Below are 19,223 nucleotides of genomic sequence, written 5' to 3'. Positions count from 1 at the left end.
CAGTAAGGTGGGGAGCCTGGTATCATGGACAAGCTACAAACACTGAAGGCCTTCTGCTTGTCCCCAGTTTAGCTGCAGTAACTGGCCAGGACCTTCTCCATTTGATAGCAAGAGCATCAACCATAATGAACCATCATCCTTTCCTGCCCACTTCCTGGGTGGAGATCAGGTGCTGAATGTATTGCACCTCCCTAGCTCATCTCGTCCTCCATCGTCCTCCAAATTATCACCTCCATTTTACAGACAAGAGTGTGAGGCTCAGAAGGCGGGGGATCACTTGTCTGGGGTTACAACCCAGATCCTCCTGAGCCCCAGTTGCTTCCCTTAACCACCCTGCTCCACTGCCCTCAGCAGGAGCTGGGCCTGGGCGTGACCATCCCGGGCTGTTTTCTCGGGGCCTGTGGGGCGGCAGCCCCTGGGGATTTCCCCCTAGTCCGGGTAACCTCGGGAGGCCAGGGGGCCCTGGATGGAGGTGAAGGCCGGGGGCACCATTAGTTGTTTAGCTCACTTCACCCTGGCCTGCTCTAGACCCAGCCAGAACAAGTCTCAGGGCGGCCAGTGCTAAATCTGCCCCTCCAGATCCAGGCAGACCCCCTGGGCAGGCAACATCCCCAGGAAACTCCGGCCACCTTGGTTTTAGGACCCAGCCAGGAACCCACTCACAATAGCATGGACTTGTGTTTAAAAACACTAGACTGAGCGGAAATAAGGTTACTGCCTGGGGGCAGAGCTCTTTCCGGAGGAGGAGGGGAGGCGCACGGGAGACCTCGGCAGACCCCGGAGGAAGGAGGAAGAGGAAACCCAGGCTTTAAAACTCTCAGGCAGAGATGAGGGGAAAGGAGGCGGCCTGGCCGGGGAGGGCCCAGAACCTCAGCTTTGTCTGAACTGGGTGGCAGGGCAGGATATGGCACCCGAAGGATGGGGGTTAACAATGGGTCTCTGAGCCCGGGGGCACCTGAGGTCCCCACCCGTGGGGCAGACGCTGCCAAGATCCCGGGTTCCTGCAGGGTCCCAGAGGACTCGGGGACTGGCTCTTAAGCGAAGGCAAGGGGCAAAGGGGGCCTCTATTAACTTATCTCATTTTCCTTTAAAAACCACCCTCAAGGGCTTCCCTGGTGGCGCAGTGGTTAAGAATCCGCCTGCCAATGCAGGGGACACTGGGTCGAGCCCTGGCCTGGGAAGATCCCACATGCTGCGGAGCAACTAAGCCCGTGTGCCACAACTGCTGAGCCTGCGCTCCAGAGCCCGTGAGCCACAACTACTGAGCCCGCGTGCCACGACTACTGAAGCCTGTGTGCCTAGAGCCCGTGCTTTGCAACGAGAAGCCACAGCGATAAGCCCACGCACCACAACGAAGAGTAGCCCCCACTTGCAACTAGAGAAAAGCCTATGTGCAGCAACGAAGACGCAGTGCAGCCAAAAATAAATAAATTTATAAAAAAAAAATTTTAACTTAATAGTAAAAAGAAAATGGGGGGGTACAAATTACTTAAATATCCAATAAGATTAAAATCATGGGGGCACTGAGCCATCCCAGAAGGTATGTGTGAAGCATTTAGAATAACACAGGAAGAGGCTTTAGGAATGAAAGATAACATAAAACACTGTAGGTGTGTATTATTACAACCCTGCATTAAAAAAATTTTTTTCTCCATAAAAATCGATAAGTCTGGAAGGAAATATATCAAAATGTCAACAGCAACTGATGGGACTTAAGGTAATGTTTTTCTTTTTAATTAAAAACAAATTTGTACTATACACCTAATTTTGCAAAATCATAAACCTTTTAAAAGCTTAAAGACAACATAAGACGACAACTAAAGCAATTTTCAAGAAGCAGAAAAATCATCTCAGCCTGTTAACCCAACTCTTCATGCCCCCATGCTCCCTGTCTCTGTTCACCACATAAGTACCTGTTTCACCCACAGCTAGGACAGCGGGCACACCCTGCTGAAAGCAGTTTCTTCCATTCAACCCTCCATCTTGTCTTTAGAGTAAAGATTATTATTAAGGGCAAGAATTTTGAAACTACATAGCTTGTGACTTTTACTTTGTATCTAGTAATGAACGAGAAATGATTTTCTTTTGAAATCGCTTAAGGAGTAGGTGAGCATGAACTTGACTGTGCAAAAAATCAATCCTACGCGCCTCTTTTTCTCCCGAGATCAACTGATGATTTATCAGGGAGAAGAAGGAAAAAGAGGCTCCACATCGTGAGACACTAATGTCTCAAGACATTAGGCTTTGGGCCTCTGCAAGACACTCCTCAGGACATCTGTAATTGGAGTCCTCTTCTGACAAGCCTTTGACAAATTGGGATTCCTACGGCTTCTTACACCAGCGAAATCCTCAGAAAGGCCTTCACCACCTAGGCTGCCAGGAGAAAAATCTGCTAGTTCTAGGACAGGGAGAGGAGGTGCTGCTGGCCATCACTTCACCAGCTCGCAGCCAACTGGTTACCAAGGTGCCACGTCAAAATGCAAGTTCTGGTCCCAGACATAAAACCTAGATGGAACCTCTGGCCTGTGCTGCTGAAATGGCCATGCCGGGGAACAAAGAAGTGGGAAGGAGTTATGGTCCCTGATTAGAATCTTTAGTAAAGCAACACCTGCTTCAACTTCAACTCTAAGGGCCTGACTAAGCAGCACTTCTTCAGGGTAGGAGATGAGGTCACAGGGATCTCTGATCCAAGACGGGTCTTCCTTAGCTGGTAACTAAGCCCAGAGCCTTGGGTTCTAGTCCCTTCCTTTCCCTGAGCCCCCGTATTCCTGCGTGTAACATGGGGTTGGGTTAGATCAGAGGGTCACACACCAAGGCCAGGCAGGGAACCTAATAAATGTCCAGGTGTGTCAGCCATCACACAGCTCTCCTGATCTACCTTCCCCTTGTCTTAATTATGAGAAAATCATGGGTTCGGAGGTGGTGGGGAGGGGCTTGTGGTGCAGCCGGCTCACAGCTTTGAGCACTAGACTCACTTTTAACAGGGTTCACGTGCTCTGGAGAACCAGGAGGAGACAAAATAACCTGTGAATCAGATGGGCTCCTTTGTATGAAACTTTCAGAGCTGTAAGGGAGTTTTGTGGGGCTAAAGCAGGAGGAAATGACAGTCGAAACTGACAAGGGGAAATCTTACCAGCCTAGAAGCAAAGTTCTGCATTTAGGTTTGAAAGAAAATGAACCTTATGAAGCCAGGATTCATTAGGGGACAGGGACAAGACTGCAATGGAAAGTCAGCCTCTAACAGAACAACATCATGCACTAAAAACACCAACTTAACCTTCTGGAGAAAGCGGGGGATGTGGTGAGCTGACCAAGGGTCCAGCTGTTCTTACGGTGGTCAGAGCACACCTGGCAGAGCAGGCTCCATCAGGGGAAGGCAAGTACACCGGTGGGGTGTCTGGCGGGGCCGCAAGACTGAGGACAGTTTCCTGGTGCCGCTAGGAGGGAGAGGCAGCTCTGAGAAAGGGCAAGAAAAGATGTGCGAGTGAAGTATGTGCTGAGAGCCCTGGAATACGTGCAGAACCCTCAGGCAGAGAAAGGCAGCAAATCAAGGCAGCTGAGAGCCACAGGTATGAGTGTCACAGAGGCCAGCCTTCCAACCACAGAACCTTTGCTCCAGTGGGGCTTTCACCCTGTAAAAGGAAGTGCTGGCTCCGTGGGGAGGTGGTAAGGGAACAAAACAGGCACCCTGAGGGGCCTGGGTGACTTCAAAATTGCCCCTAGAGCAATGTTTCTCAAACTTAAAGCGCACGTAACATGGGGGATTCTAATCAGGGGGATCTGGGCATCTGTTGAAATGCAGACCCTTCTTTATTATTTATTAGGTCTAGGGTGGGGCCCGAGATTCCGCATTTCTAACGAGCTCCCAGGTGATGCTGGTGGTACTCCTCCAGGAACTACACTTTGGTGATTAGGCTCTCCACCACTTTCAAGGCAAAGAGAGCAAGTCTTGACCAGGGGTGGCCTAGAGAAGCTCTCTCTGTGGTCCAGGCTCCTAAAAGGGAAACCCTGGGGTCAGAGTGATCTACAAGCTATAGGAGCCCCAAAGAAGGTGATGGTGGCTTAGGAAGGAGGTGCCCTCCTGTAGAAACCACCAGCTTAACATGTGGGTTTCTCTCAGTAAAGAGTTTCCTGGGGGAAAGGAGATCAGGGAAAGCGTGGAGTCAAGCTCTAAGTGTTTGGGTCCCCAATACGACTGAGCAACTCAGAATGTGTTCTCAGGACCAGAAACCAGACAATGACCTGCTGCAAACGTGTCTACAAATAATCAGCTCTGCCCCACCCACCCCTCCACAAAAGCTCTCTGGCCTTTCATTCTTCTAGGGAAAGGTGACTGCAGACTGGAAGACTCCCCAGCTGTGACTCATCCACATACTCAAATCTGACCCGAAGCGCAGGATTCACGAGGCCCTAGACTTTTCCCCTCTGCCCAGCCCCAGCCCACATTTCCATGCCTAACCTCTCACTCTAGACAACACCCCCCTCCACCTCCTGTCTCTCCCGTCTCTGGCTCGTCTTCAGGTGTGTCCCCAACTTCACCGAACTCAACCCTTCCAGACGCAGCCGAGTTTCTCTGCCCCCAGCGCCTCGGCACTCTCACAGAACCTGAGTGGCCTCCCTTAAAAAGTATGCCTAGTATCAGTTTTACCGCGGATGCCTCGTCTCGGATGCTAAAGTCCTTTAAGCGCCCCCTTTGTCTCCCCCTGCGGCGCCGAGAGCCGTGCAGGGCGCACAGGAAGTGCTCAGAAACTTAGCTCGGGGCAGCAGCCGTGCCCGGAGGGGGCGTCCGGCACGCTGGGACTCAGCCGGGCTGTGTGAGGATACCCCACCCCCGACCCCAACGAAGAACAAGGATCACCAGGACAGGACCCCGGGACTCTGAGTTCAGGGCCGGGCAGCCCTCTGCGTTCTCCCGAGCCGTGGCCGAGACTGACCAGGGCCAGCGCCCCTTCCTTCCGGAGCCGCTCCACGCGCCCCGAGCCACGCACCACCAACACAGCGCCCTCACCTTGTAAACCTTGCCGAAGGCACCATCGCCCAGCTCGCCCACGATCTCCCACACCTCGTTGGGGTCCAGGTCCCGGCGGACGTGCTCATATTCGCGGGACTTTCTCTTCTCGAAGGTAGACCGGCGCAGGATGCGGCGGAAATTGGCGAAAGCCATGGCTGAGGGCACGCGAGCCGGCGGGCGAGGTGGAGCCGGCTCCGGCTCGGGCTGTAGCTCCGGCGGCCGCGAGGGAGGGGCTGGAGGACGCCGCGGCGCTCTGGGGTTCTCCCCAGACCCGCCCTTCCCCGCAGCCAGACCCCGGTCAAGTGCGCCCTGGGCTGCGCGCGGCGGGAGCACCCGGAACCGCGCAGGCGGCCGCGGTCCCCGCCCCCGCTCGGTCCAATCTCCGGGCCGCTTCCCAATGTAGACCCAATTCGCGCCGCGCCCCCGCCCAGCCCGCAAGCCCCGGGACGCGTTCCGGGGACCCGGCCCCGCTCCCGCCCATCGGCCCGACTCCACCTGCCGCTCCCCGGCAGCGCCCGGAGACCCCCTAATTGGCTGCGGGCGCTCCCCGGCTCCGCCCGTCGCCGCAGGGCACTCTGGAAACTGTAGTCCCCCGCGCGCCGCACGCCCGCGAGCCACGGACTAGGCTTTGGCGAGCTTAGTGGACCCTTCGGCGGGACCATACCGGGTCTGGGAGGCCCACCGTGTCTCGTGGCTCCCAAAATTTCTGCGGGAGCGAAAGGGGAAGCAGACTGGTTATTCGGGAGCGCCCACTGATTGCTGTCCAAAGACCAAAAAGGCGAACCGGCATTAATCATTGAATCCGCCCCGTAACGGCCCCGCGCGGCTGCTCTGCTGGCGCCCACTTTTCAGGTGGGGGCGCCCGGCGGGCGAGGGCACTAGCCCCGGGCTGCACATCCTGCGGGCGGATCCGGTGCGGATTGCTCGGCGTGGTGCTGCCTCCTAGCGCGGGAAATGCTGCGCCCTTGCGGCGGCGGTCAGTCCCTGAAAACCCAGGCTCCCCGGCTCGCTTCCTGCTTCCCAGGGGCTCTGCCCCACCGAGATCCACCAACCGGCCAGGATTACAGGGCTAAGAGAGAGCGCTCCGTGGGGACTTACTTATCACATGCTTCCTGATGGATCTTCAGATATATCTGCATATTAGGTAAAAAACTTCCTTATTCTTAATTTTACAAATTTTAAAAATAAGCTCATTATACATAGAATTGAAGTTTTCTTTGACCACCATCATCCTCGATCCTGTCCGTTTTCCACCTGCTACTGTTAACTGTCTCTAGGACAGTTAACACGTATCTAAGTAGGTTCCAAGCAGCGAGTGCTGAGGGGTGGGCAGGTGGGCAACCTGTAAAGCTTATTATGGTAACTCTCCCACATAAGCAAATTGAGTCTCGGGGAATGTCACACTCCAATAGACCACGTCCCTGCGGAGAAGGTCCATGTTGAGGTGTTGACCCCTTCCTGAGTCGCATGCAAACACCAAGTATAGTTCTAAATTTGGAAAGCCAAATGCAGAAGCCTAGGGTACTGGTGGTGGTCTGCACAAAGGATGCCCTGAGTAAAGGTTGCCAAGCACTTTGAAATGTCCCCACAACCTAATGAGTGGTTGCAATCGTAGAGGGTCTTTATCACTAAAAGGAGGAAATGCAGCACAAGACTGGGCTCTCACCAAGTAAGCCCAAGTTTAAACCTCCCAGAACAAGCTGGAAGGCCGGTCTTTCATTAGTTTCAGTCCATTTGACCAACATTGTGAAGGGGGTGAGGGGACAATGGGGGAGGCTTTCCCACTGGGAGGTGGGGGCTCTGACCACAGGTCAGTCTAGAGGGGCTGGGACTGGGAGTCCGAGTCCCAGTTCATCCCCAAGCCGGGCCAAGCCACACACGACTCTGTGAGACTGGCTCTGCGATAGCTCCAGAAAAAATGAAATGAGAAACAAAAATGGAGAGCTTCACTCAAAAATGTTGTAAGTGAAAGAAGCCAGACACACAACAGCACACGTTATATGATTCCATTTGTATGCAATGTCTAGAAAAGGCAAATCCATAGGGACAGAAAGCAGATTAATGGTTGCCAAGGACTAGGCTGAAATGGACATGAGGAGTCTTATTGGGGTGATGAAAATGTTCTAAAACTGGATTATGGTGATGATATAATAACTTGGCAAGTTTACTAAAATCACTAAATTGTATACTTGAAATGGCTGAATCTTATGATATGTAAATTATACTTAAGTACAGTTGTAAGAAATCAGAGAGGTTCAACAAAACCAAAGCTATATCTCTGAGATAACTAACAGACAAGGCTGGTCAAAAAGATAAAAAAAAGAGTTGCAGGAAGAAAAATATTCCCCAAGAAAATGAAAAAAGTGACAGAATATTAGGTACAGTAGAGATTTTGATATCAGTATTTTAAACAATTTTATGTGAATACATTTTAATTTATGTGAAATGGGTAATCATGTAGAAGAAAATATAAATGATATAAACAAATGATATATAAATATATGAGATATGATATATAAAAGACACATAATTTCAATAAGAAATAAAAAGCCTAAATAAGCTAATAACCAATAAAGAAATGAATCAAAAATCTAAAGTCTGCCCCCACTGAAAGACATCAGGTTATGTGGTTTTACAAATAATCTCTCTCTCCATATAAATAATTTAAGAAGATAGAAAAAAAGGAAATATACTCATTTTTATGAGATGAGCTTTACTACAATTAGGTAGGAATAGTAAAAGAAAATTGTAGACTAATTTCACTTAGGAAATAGATGTGTGTGGGGGGGGGAATACGAGCAAGATGAAACCAGAGGCTAATAAAAACATCATGACTAAGAAAGGTTTATCCAGAAATAAAAGAATGGTTCTATCTAGGAATAAAAACCATTAAAGTAAGACACTGGATTGACAAAGTAAAGAAGAAAATCGCATACTCTTGATAGTCACAGAAAAAGCATTTGACTGTATTCTTAGGCTAGATTTCCCCAAAGATAAGAATCTGAATGCAAATAGTTTATTTGGGAGGTGATGCCAGGAGGCACCAGTAGGGAGTGGGAAGCTAAGACAGGAGACACTTGAAGCCAGTAAAGGGTGTACTTTGTAGATGATTACTGCTGTAGCCAACTGGGGCTTAATCCCACTGGGGGATTCTGGGGATCAGGATGATGCAACACACTTCAGACTCAGCCTATCTGACAGTCAAGGACACTGGGGAATTTTCCTCTAAACCTCATCTGTCCTTGGCCAAGGGCTGCTCCCTAGGGCAGCACTTCTAGCCTGCCCTGCTAGAGGGCCAAGAGGACACCGCTAAGTTGAGAAATGTCACGGGTCTTTGTACAGCTTCTGCTGTAACAATCCTTACACTTTTTTTTTTTTTTTGTGGTACGCGGGCCCCTCACTGTTGCAGCCTCTCCCATTGCGGAGCACAGGCTCTGGACGCGCAGGCTCAGTGGCCATGGCTCACGGGCCCAGCCGCTCCGTGGCATGTGGGATCATTCCGGACCGGGGCACGAACCCATGTCCCCTGCATCGGCAGGCAGACTCTCAACCACTGTGCTACCAGGGAAGCCCCTTTACACTTCTTATTTCTTCTACTTTCCTATAGCATTTGCTAGAATCTTTAGCTTTATGTTAAACAGTAACCGTGAAAATAGGAATTCTTGTCTTGGTCCAATATTTGATGGAAAAGGGTTTAAAGTTTCTCCTTTAAGTATGATGTTTACCAAAGATTGTGGCAAAAGACCTTCACACAAAGTTCCCTGCTATACCTAATTTGCTAATAAGTTTTTCTCATAGCTGTAGAACTTTATCAAATGTTTCTTCTGCATTTATCATATGATTAATCATATGAGTTTTCTCATCTAGCCTATAGACATGGTAAATTTCATTTATTGAAACATTCTTGCATTCCTGGAAAGCAAATATTTTATCTCCCTCTAGAGAGGCTAAGTAACGTTTCCAAGGTATGCTTCTTCATAAGTCAGTCCCCATTGACACGCCTCACCCCAGGCAACCACTAATCTGTTTTCTGTCACCATATATTGGAAATATCTTTCCTAGTTAACCATATAAATGGAATCATACAGTAGTGCTCTTTTAAGCCTGGCTTCTTTTCACTCAGCATATTTTTGAGATTCATCATGTTGTTTTATGTATTTGTGGTTCTTTCTAATTGCTGAGTAGTGTATGGATATACCACAATTTGTTTATCCATTTAGCTGCTGATGGACATTTGAGTTGCCAGTCTTGTTATCATGAATAAAGCTACTACGAACATTTGTTTACAAGGCTTTGTATGGATATATATTTTCATTTTCCTAGATGCACCTAGGAGTGCAATTGCCGGATCATACGCTAAGTATATGGTTAACTTTTTAAGAGGCTGTCCAAGTATTTTACAAAGTGGTTCTATCACTTTACGTTCCCACAAGTGATGTTGCTCCAATCACACTGATATCATCAGTTTTTAAAAACTCTAGCCATTCCAGTGACTACTAGTGGTATCTTACTCTAGGCTTTTGCCCTCAAGACATCTGCCAAATCCTAAACTGCAGAGCTTAGGGAAGGAGGTCACGAGACCAAACAGAAAGCCAATAGGCTCACAGACCAGAAAAGCTAAGCAGAGCCTAGACTGTGGTCTCCAAATACAATTTTCCATAAAATGATACTATGGCTCCTTGGAGAAGTCTTTCTAGATGTAAGACAGGAAATGTCTATCCTTACATCAACATCTGTGCCTCTGTCTTGAAACAAAATACAGATGGCAAACATGCACATGTAAACATGCTCAACTTCATTAGTCATCGGGGAAATGCAGATAAAAACCACTGTATCCATTTGAACAGGCTGTTATGCTGCAATAAAACCCTCAACGTCTTGGTAGCTTAACACAACAAAGATGGTTTCTTACTGTATAGAAAGCTACAAAGAATGTAGCATCTGTCTTAGTGAGAAAAAAAGATGGATGATCTACAAAACTATAACTTTTCTTGAGCATATCAAAGAACTGAGGTCACAAGGCAACCAAGGAAAGTGAATTCTCACAAAGAACAAGCCCCTGCAAGGAGAGAGAGGGCACACCAACCATTGGACCTTTGGCAGAACATGGCTGAAAATGGCAGCCACCGTACAAGTGGTGAAGAAAGCTTTAACCAAAGTTTGAGCAGACGATTAGAGGCAAAGTTTGGGATACCACGTCAGTGTGGAATAGCTGGAGTTCCCAGACACAAGGGGCAATCACACACACTGGCAAACTCCTTCCCATGGGTCGCCAATGGGAGCCTGTAAGAAAAACTGGGGGCAGGGCAGCAGACTGGAGACTGTCAGTTCTTGCTGATGCAGGAGTGAAGGAGGTGGTTGGTGCCTGCCAGGGGCTGAGTATAAGGTCTCATCTACTTCCTCAGAAGTAGCAAAAGCAAAATTCTTCAAAGCAACAGCTTTCTGCTGCTGGGAGAGAGGAACCCCTCACTCTCAAGGCCCAGATAAAATCCACAGTGCTCACCCCCAGGACATGGAAAGATCCTCTGTCTTTTCGTGTAGTCACTGAGGAACTCAAGACTGATAGGGAACCATCATCTATTTTTTAAATTTATTTTTTATTGGTGTGACGTTGGTTTATAACATTAAATAAGTTTCACGTGTACTACATTGTATTTCTACTCTGTGTACACCGTGGCACCCTCAGAACACCATCATCTTGAATGTTACTGCTACTATGGCATTGGAAAAGAGAGTTCTGACATTTTGGGAATTGTTTGTTACAGTAGGTAGCAGTACTCACCCTAATACGCTGGGAAAATGCAGTTAAATATTACACCATTTTTTTCTCCCTTCCCCTAGCAGCAATAGATCTTTCCCTACGTAGCTCCTGGTGAGTTCTGAGGGCACCACAGCTGGCTTCTTCATGTGACATTATTTTTAGTGTTTTATACAGTCAAGATCCATTTAGATTTACTCACATATTTTCAATTTCTGATACTCTTCATCCCTTCCTGAATTTCTGTGTTTCCATACGGAATTATTTTTCTGTGCCTGAAGAATTCACTTATAGCTGTTAATTTTCTGTTTTTGTGTGCATGGATTTATTTTGTTAGCTCCCTCCTTCTGTCATAATTGTATTGCATTTAAATTTTATCATTTTAAACTCCCTATGACATTGTTATTATTTTACCCCATGGTTGTTTACTTGCACTGACCCACGTATTTTTACTACTTTGTTGCTCTCTATTCCTTCTGATATCTTGGATTTTCTCTCTGTGATCATTCTCTGACTACCGTAGTTGATCCTTTAGAATTTCTTTTGGGAGGGTCCGTTGGTGATCACTTTTAGTTTGGTTGGTTGTTTGTTTTTGCCTGAATACAGCTTTATCTCATCCTAATTTTGTTTTTCACTATAGAAAATTTCAAACATATTCAAAGTAGAAAGAATAGTATAAGCTAGTACTCCTGTACACCCATCAGTCAGTTCATGTTTGAACAATCCTGTTATATGTATACCAACACCCACGGGCCTGGATTATTTTGAAGCAAATTCCAGGCATCTTACCATTTTATCTTTTTAAACCACCACCACATCCACTGTCATTCCTAATATTACATCCAATCAGTGTTCATAGTTCTCCATCATCTCATGCTTTTGTTGTTTGTTTTTGTGGGTTTTTACATATATAATCTCTATGAATTAGGATCCTCATAAGTCCATACACTGTAATTGGTTGATGTGATTTGAAAGAAATTTAACTATTAATTTATAGATCCCTCTTCCATCTCTTTTTCTTTTCTTGTAAATGTTTATTGAAGAAGTGGAGTCATTTTCTTTTAGAGCTGTCCAGTCTGGGTTTTGTTGATTGTGTCCCCGCAGTGTCATTTAACATGGACCTCTGCTGTCCTGTTTCCCCGATTTATATTTTCTATAAATTGATCAAATTCAGGTTTGATTTTCCTCCTCATTCTTTTAAATGAAGGTGGAACTCACATAATATAAAATTACCTATTTTAAAGTGTACAATTCAGTGGCATTTAGTACATCGACAGTGTTGTTCAACCATCACCTCTGTCCAGTTTGAAACATTTTCATCGCCCCAGTGGGAATCTTTGGATCCAGTAAGCAGTCACTTCCCATCACCCACTCCCCCGGCCCCCAGCCCCTGGCAACGACTGATCTGCTTTCAGTCTCCATGGCTTTGCCTCTTCTGGATATTTAATATAAATGGACTCATACAATATGTGACTTTCTGTGCCTGGCTTCTTTCACTTACTCTAAGGTTCATCTACATTGTAACATGTATCATTCTCTTTCATGGCTAAGTATTTCACTGTATGGATGTGCTACCATTTCATTTGTCCATTCATCAGTTGATGGACATTTGGGCTGTTTCCACCTTTTGCCTATTGTGAATAGTGCTGCTATAAACATTTTGTACAAGTATCTGAATACTTGTTTTCATTTCTTTTGGATATATATCTAGGAGTGGAAATGCTAGGTTATATGGTAATCTCATGTTTAACTTCCCTTCAGTCTTGAAAGATGATTTTACTGAGTGTATAATTTTAGCTTGGCTATGATTGTTTTTACACATTGAAATAGTACTACATTATGTTTTGGTTTCCATGTTGTGAAGAAGTTGATGTTAAGTTTAATCATTAGTCCTTTGAAGATAATCTTTCTTCTCTGATTGCCTTTAAAATCTTTGTCTTTGGTATAATGCAGTTTCACTCTGATGTGTACATATATGTATTTCTTCTTATCTCAACTACTTAGGACTTCAGTCTTTTGAGAAGGAATATAGCATAGCTATTAAAAAGCAGTGATTATTGCCAGACTAGGTTCACATGCTGACTTCACTATTAATTAGCTTAGTGACTTTAGGAAAATTACTTAACTTTTCTGAGCCTTTTTAAAAAACTTTTTATTGATACAATTCATGTACAATATTATACAAGTTACAGGCGTACAACATAGTGGTTCACAATTTTTAAAGGTTATAATCTATTTATAGTCATTATAAAATACTGGCTAGGGAATTCCCTGGCGGTCCCATGGTTAGGACTTTGCGCTTTCACTGCCAACGGTGCGGGTTCAATTCCTGGTCCAGGAACTAAGATCCCTCGTGCAATGGGGTATGGCCAAAAAACATATATATTGGCTATATTTGCTGTACAGTATATCCTTGTTGTTTATCTATTTTATACGTAATAGATTGTAACTTGAGCCTGTTTCTTAATCTGTAAAATAGGTATAATAATCTCTACCTCATAGGATTGTATGATTAATCTTTGGACTAAATGAGTTAATATATTAATACACTTACAACAGTGTAACATGTTACTATGTAACATGTAGTTATGTAACTGTTCACCTTGATAATGATGATGAGCACAGTCTGTGGGTGGGTGTCTTTCATTGGTTTTGGAAAATTCTCAACCATTTTTTTTTTGGCTGCTCCGAGTGGCTTGTGGGATCTTATTTCCCCAACCAGGGCTTGAACCCGGGCCACGGCAGTGAAAGCACTGAGTCCTAACCACTGGACCACCAGGGAATTCCCACAATTTTAATTTTTTTATTGACCGTTTCCTATGATGCTTTGACGTAGGAAGACCTTTATTACCAGAGCTTCTCTCTATCCAACATTCTAATTCTGAGGCAGAATTCTCTCTTCTACTGCAGGTTGCCAGAGTCTTTGGCTTAAAGGGCACCATAATGAAACTGAAGCAAGGATCGTTTCTGTGGTACCTCTATCTGGATAAACTATATTGCTTATTATCCGTGAGAAATGTGAAGGCTTTGGTGGAGTATTTTCACCTTCTTGATGTGCACCGCAAGAAAACCTTGAATGGTTAGTACTTTCAGAAATGCTTCCTCTGGGTCATTACCTGGTTTTTAACGAATGTGCAGGAAAATTTATAGAACCAGAAACTATTTCATTAATGTATATATTATATCTTCTAAGTGAAGCACAGAGAAAAATTGCCAGCTGAGACTTGAAGGCTGTTCTGTGAGGAGGATAAAATTGCAGGCTCTGGGGTTAGGTCCTCCACCCATTGTTCCTCGGTGATTTGGAGAACAACATCATCCTCTTTTAAGTCTCATTTTCCTCATCTGTAAGTGAGGCTTCTAATAATGGAGTCCATCTCACAGTTGGAAAAAAAAAGATAAATGAGATAATGCATGGAAAAAGCTTAGCATGGTGCCTGGCACACTGTAAGGATTTAATAAATGTTCCTTATTATTACAACTATTCCTGGGGACTGAGCCCCACTCAGGCATTAACCCTCAAGACTCCCTTAGCAAGACTTCTCGTCTATCAAATGGGAGGTTTGAATCAGATGATCTGCAAGATCGCTTCTAATTCTTGGTAATTGTGAGTGACCAGAAAATGCTGATGATCTCGACCCTGCCTTTGAGTGCACAAACTAATAGAAGACCAATTAAAACACTTTAGGTTTCCTTTAAAAAATATTTATTTATTTATATATATTTTTGGCTGCATCGGGTCTTAGTTGTGGCAGGCGGGCACTTTCATTGCAGTGCGCAGGCTCTTCGTTGCCGCATGTGGGCTTCTCTCTAGTTGTGGCGTGCAGGCTCAGTAGTTGTGGCGCACAGGCTTAGTTGCCCCACAGCATGTGGGATCTTAGTTCCCAGACCAGGGATCGAACCCATGTCCCCTGCATTGGAAGGCGGATTCTTAACCACTGGACCACCAGGGAAGTCCCCTAGGTTTTTTTCGTTTGTCTGTTTTGTTTTCAGGACTGGATATAAATAAGGTGTCCGACTCATTGTGACCTGAGAGAGATGTCATTTATCAATAAGGAGTTTCTTCCATAAAGATATTTTAAAGAGTTCATTCAATCTTTATAAAATAATAAAAAGATACTTTAATTTTCTCATACTTTCATGCCTCCAGTTTACACACAGTATGTCACCAAATCTTCACAATAACCCAGTCCTAGATAAAGCAACTGTAGGACGCCTAGATGTAAACAGAAGATCTGGGACCAAAACCCAAAGCCCACACTCTTAGTCTCACCAGCGTTTGCTGAGCAGAGTCTGATCTCCCTGGTAACTAAATCACTCCCTGGTGATGCAATACCCAAGAGATAAAGTCATACTTGTGTCTTCTGGTCAACCAAGGGACTGGATGGTGACCTGAAAGGGAGAAGGCATAGCCTTGAGTTTTGCCTTCCAGGAAGATAGTGACTTAAAGCCTTGGAGACTTGAGTGGGCCAGAGCCAGCTGATTGAAAAACAGTATTTGTTTAGTAACTACTAAGTCTCACAATAAAACATTTCTCAAGGAGCAAACATCATGGTGTTTACACATGGTGTGTTGTTCCCAAGTGCTCGTACCTGGTTGGACTCATACCTGGTGGGATGTGGGGAAGGAACATCAAGAGGCCATCAGAAACCCCCAGATCATGACATTGTGACGACTGGTTTCACTGTGCACTTAGCCAGGTTCAGCCAGGACTCCAAGCCACACAGATGTGCTTTACGGATTTAGTGGAGCCATGTCTTGTGCAGGAGGTAGTCTCTGTAATCAATGGGCAAGGAGAAATCACATGTAGACAAAGTTACACTTGCAAATCCCTGAAATCCCCTGGGTGATTTGTACATACAACCTGTACAGCCATCTATCACTGTGTAAACGTATCACCATGTTTGTTTCTTCCATCTAACACTCCCTGAGACAGATGATTAGTGAGTGGAATTTCAGGCAAATACTTTCCCTGTCCTTTACAGTATTTTTTTCTCTGATTGTATATGACTGTATATGCATTAACTAATGTGCAAAAGATATGGCTTCACTGTGGAAAGAGCAAGGCTGTGGAGTCAGACGGACCACATCTGAATCCCAGCTCTGCCACTCAAAGTGTGGTCCACTGACCAGCAGCTGCCGCATCACTTGGGAGCTTGTTAAGAATGCAGACTCAGTCCCATGCCAGAGTTCCTAATCAGAATTGGTGTTTTTACAAGATCCTCAAGTGATTGGTATGCCTATTATAGCTCAAGAAGCCCTGAGATTAGTTACTACCTGAGGCTTATTGTAAAAGGCTGTGTAGGGTTGTCAGGGTTCAGTGACATGTGGCACTTAAAGTGCCCAGCATCTAAGATGCTCAGTGATAGTTCTTTTCCCCCATCACCGAATGCATTTGCTTTATGTAAGCATGAGGAAAAGTGATACTTTTACAGAAGAGGAATGATTTTAAAAATTTCTCGTTTTAATTCTCTCAAGTGAAAGGCCCAGGTGAAATGTCAGCTTTTCCAAGAAGTGTCATAGGCCCCCAGTGAGAATTAAACTCTTCCTTCTATGTACCAGGAGCACTTTGAGACTTTTATTGGTTACGTATACACATCTGTCTGCTCCGTCGAGCGTGTAAGCTGGGCTCAGGAACCAAGCCCTATCCACTATCTCCTTCTCCACAAGTCCAGGTACAGTGCTTTTCCACACAGCTCAAGGGCAACTGAGGTTTGAGAAATTGTGGGAGGTATAGTGGCAAAGCCGGAAACAAAATATTATCATTACTATGGCCAGGTCAACAAGCTTCCAACATGACAACCATTTATGTGGTTCCCAGATGTTTAACATTTTGGAACCGTTTCAGAATAATCCATCTCATCTCCTTACCAACAGATGTGCTCTTCTACCACTTCCTTCATCACGTGACTGACCTGAAACGGAACCAGATCACAATTGTGTTTAACATGCTGGACTGGAATGCTGTGGGCGAGATCGGTTTTGACCAGTTCTACATGCTGGTTTGCATACTGCTGGCACAGGAGGCAAGTAACGAGTCAGGCTCTGTGGAGCAGAGGGGGCACAGCTTGGCTGCTGCCACCATTTTGCTAAAGGTAGCACCGAATTAAGAGTGCATCAGAATTTTTCTTCTCACTTGAACCAGGAAGAAAAAAATGGTGGGAGAACTACTTTTGGTTCCTAAATGGCCCATCTATAACCTAGGAGTTTCCAAAGGTTATCCAGCTTCCCTCCCACATTGCCTTTATAAAGAACGAATCTCATCCTGTCACATCCCTCCTTGGCATGCCCTTCCTTGCCCCTTCTAGCTGGTGGGTCTTAAAATCATCACCAGTAATCCTAACTGCCTCTCTTCCTCAGTGATCCCTTTTCTCAGAGAACTTTCTGAAGGGGATGAATGATAAAGACAAGACACACTCTTCTTTGGGTTCCCACCTTACCTGGTACACACTCCTAGTGTGTATTTACCTCTTTCCCACTCCTTGAGGAAAGGCACCTTGTGTCAGCATTTTACTGCCAGTGCCACAATTTTCATAAGTAGTTTTTCACTGAACATAAGGAAATACATTCTAGTGACTAGAGTTCTGTCTAGCAGAACCAATCACTACAGGTGGCATAAGTCCCCCCCGAATGCAGATGATGAAGCAGGATCTGGTACATCGACCATAGAACCCTTTCAGCCCTGAGCTGCTATGATTCTGCCTTTTGCTTTTAGCTCTCTAGGAAATGGACTAGTGAATATATGAGTCTTGATGTTGCAAGTTTAGAAAGCAGCACCAACAACATGTTTCCGTATTTCTCTCAAAGCAGAACCATTTGGAAGAGCAATTTATCTTCCGCCATTCCCGGCCTGTTTTTGAGCTGCTTGACCTGGATGGGGAGCTGAAAATTGGCCCATCCAACTTCCACATGTACAACTTTCTCTTCAAAATTAAAAAACAGCAACTCAGAGACCTGTACCATGACTTTGACATCACAGGTGACTGTGTAAGTGCAGATCCCTAAAGTGGGGCCCGGCAACCCCTCTGTACAAAGGTAGAGGACCATGTCCTGCTACCTACACTGGAGACGGGGGAGGAAGAGGGTGGGAAAAACCTACTGGAGCGTGTCATGGCTCTGGGATCATAAAAAACTAAAGAGATATATAGGCCTGTGAGAGATGACTGAATAACTAAGTGCTATGTCACAGAATGTGGATATAAAATTATAGAAGTTTGGAGAAGGAAATTTTGTTTAGAAGTTCAGTTGAAAGAAGGAAATACATCAATATGGCAGAAGTTGGTCTTAGGGGAAGGGTTTATAGATTTTAATAAGGAGAAAGGAAGAAATTCTTAGATGGGAACACATGAGCTAAATCCCAAGAGAAAACAACTGTGGAGAAGACAGTGGATCCTGCCTATTTAAAGAGGAAGTCCATGTTGACTAACAAGTGAGAGCTAAGGTTTACGGTTTAAAAAGATGGATCAGATGGCAGCCTGACAGAGTCTGGACTTGATGTAGCAGAAGTAAGAAAGTGACCCTTGGTGCCTTTAGAGTCTACAATAGACTCTCTGTTCCTGGCTCCTAGACTACAATTAGACTATAATTATGTCCTAATTACTGGGCCTCTTTAATAAAGTTTCCAAGGCTTTAAATGAGAAATGATTACAATCCTGCTGTCATCTGAAACAAAGTATCAAAGCCTTCCTGAAATAACTTTTCTTTTTGCCCCCCAACACAAGCGTCTTAATTACAAGGAATTTAAGCTGTTTACTCTCTTCTCCATGAACAAATACCAGGAGAGTCAGAAAGCAGTGGAAGAGGAGAAAGCTCTGCCCGAAAAGAAAGTGTCACAAGTTAATGTGAGTCAAAGAGAGAGTCTTCTTGGAATAAATCATTTTGAAAGTGTAAATAATTACAATTGTTAACATCTCTAAAAATAAATTTAGAACATCAAAGTAGATATCTTTAAATTGATTTTTACACATGCGGGGTTCAGATAAGCACTCCTCAATCAGCATATTCTTAACTTCCATAACCTTTAGACCTCACAAATGACTCACAGTTACGTAAGTGAAGTAAAAACTTTCTCTTTGTTGACATGTCCCAACTCTGCTGCTGCTTTTCAGATCAACTCTGTCCATTAGGGCCCTGTGTATCCAAATAATTACCAACTCTTACTGGAGCCAAGCAGTCGGAAGGTGGTGCTTTCCTAACATTTGTCACTAGTGGTCCAATACTTTCAGAATTCTAATTCTCCCACTCCTTAGGCTAAAACAAACTTCAAATTGGCAAATGGCGAAGTGCCTCCAACCGTAAGGGAAACTGACTTTTAAGGATATGGGGACTGTGTTCTTCCTAGAATTTAAGTTACTCTTTGATGAGTTAAGTGCTTAAGCAACTATACCAAATCTACTAGGGTAAAATAATTATTACATGCCCTTGTATAATTCTATTTTTTTGTATAATTAATGCTTT

At 45.1% G+C, this 19,223-nt stretch overlaps 2 protein-coding genes across 4 annotated transcripts in view; one reads left to right on the top strand and one right to left on the bottom strand.

Annotated features, from left to right (window-relative positions):
- STK10 (serine/threonine kinase 10) overlaps positions 1-5,370 on the bottom strand; it is a 118,555-nt gene extending 113,185 nt beyond the window's left edge. For 2 of the 3 annotated variants that reach the window (XM_027084293.1, XM_027084294.1), the window contains exon 1: positions 5,009-5,287. In XM_027084293.1, coding sequence (XP_026940094.1) covers positions 5,009-5,164 — 156 coding nt within the window. In that variant the 5' untranslated portion in view covers positions 5,165-5,287. Of the gene's footprint in view, positions 1-5,008 lie in introns of all 3 variants that reach the window. The other variant, XM_027084292.1, reaches the window with a different exon arrangement.
- Positions 5,371-6,057: 687 nt separating this feature from the next.
- Positions 6,058-18,892, top strand: EFCAB9 (EF-hand calcium binding domain 9). The gene is made up of 6 exons (XM_027084417.1): positions 6,058-6,155; positions 13,680-13,848; positions 16,644-16,792; positions 17,577-17,753; positions 18,488-18,652; positions 18,875-18,892. The coding sequence occupies exons 2-6, from the start codon at positions 13,713-13,715 to the stop codon at positions 18,890-18,892; spliced, it is 645 nt and encodes a 214-aa protein (XP_026940218.1). The 5' UTR covers positions 6,058-6,155; positions 13,680-13,712.
- Positions 18,893-19,223: the final 331 nt, after the last annotated feature.

The sequence above is a fragment of the Aethalodelphis obliquidens genome, unplaced genomic scaffold (assembly GCF_003676395.1).
Source record: "Aethalodelphis obliquidens isolate GAN/ISIS:26980383/991018 unplaced genomic scaffold, ASM367639v1 scaffold52, whole genome shotgun sequence".
In the NCBI taxonomy this organism is placed as follows: Eukaryota; Metazoa; Chordata; class Mammalia; order Artiodactyla; family Delphinidae; genus Aethalodelphis; species Aethalodelphis obliquidens.
The sequence above is the reverse complement of the archived record's forward strand: the minus strand, read 5'-3'. Positions and strand labels throughout refer to the sequence as shown.

Coding starts and splice junctions, on each gene's coding strand:
- EFCAB9 (XM_027084417.1), top strand. CDS start 13,713: ATGAAACTGAAGCAAGGATCGTTTCTGTGGTACCTCTATCTGGATAAA. Junction 16,793..17,576: donor GCATACTGCTGGCACAGGAG/GCAAGTAACGAG, acceptor CTCTCAAAGCAG/AACCATTTGGAAGAGCAATT. Junction 17,754..18,487: donor TTGACATCACAGGTGACTGT/GTAAGTGCAGAT, acceptor CCCCAACACAAG/CGTCTTAATTACAAGGAATT.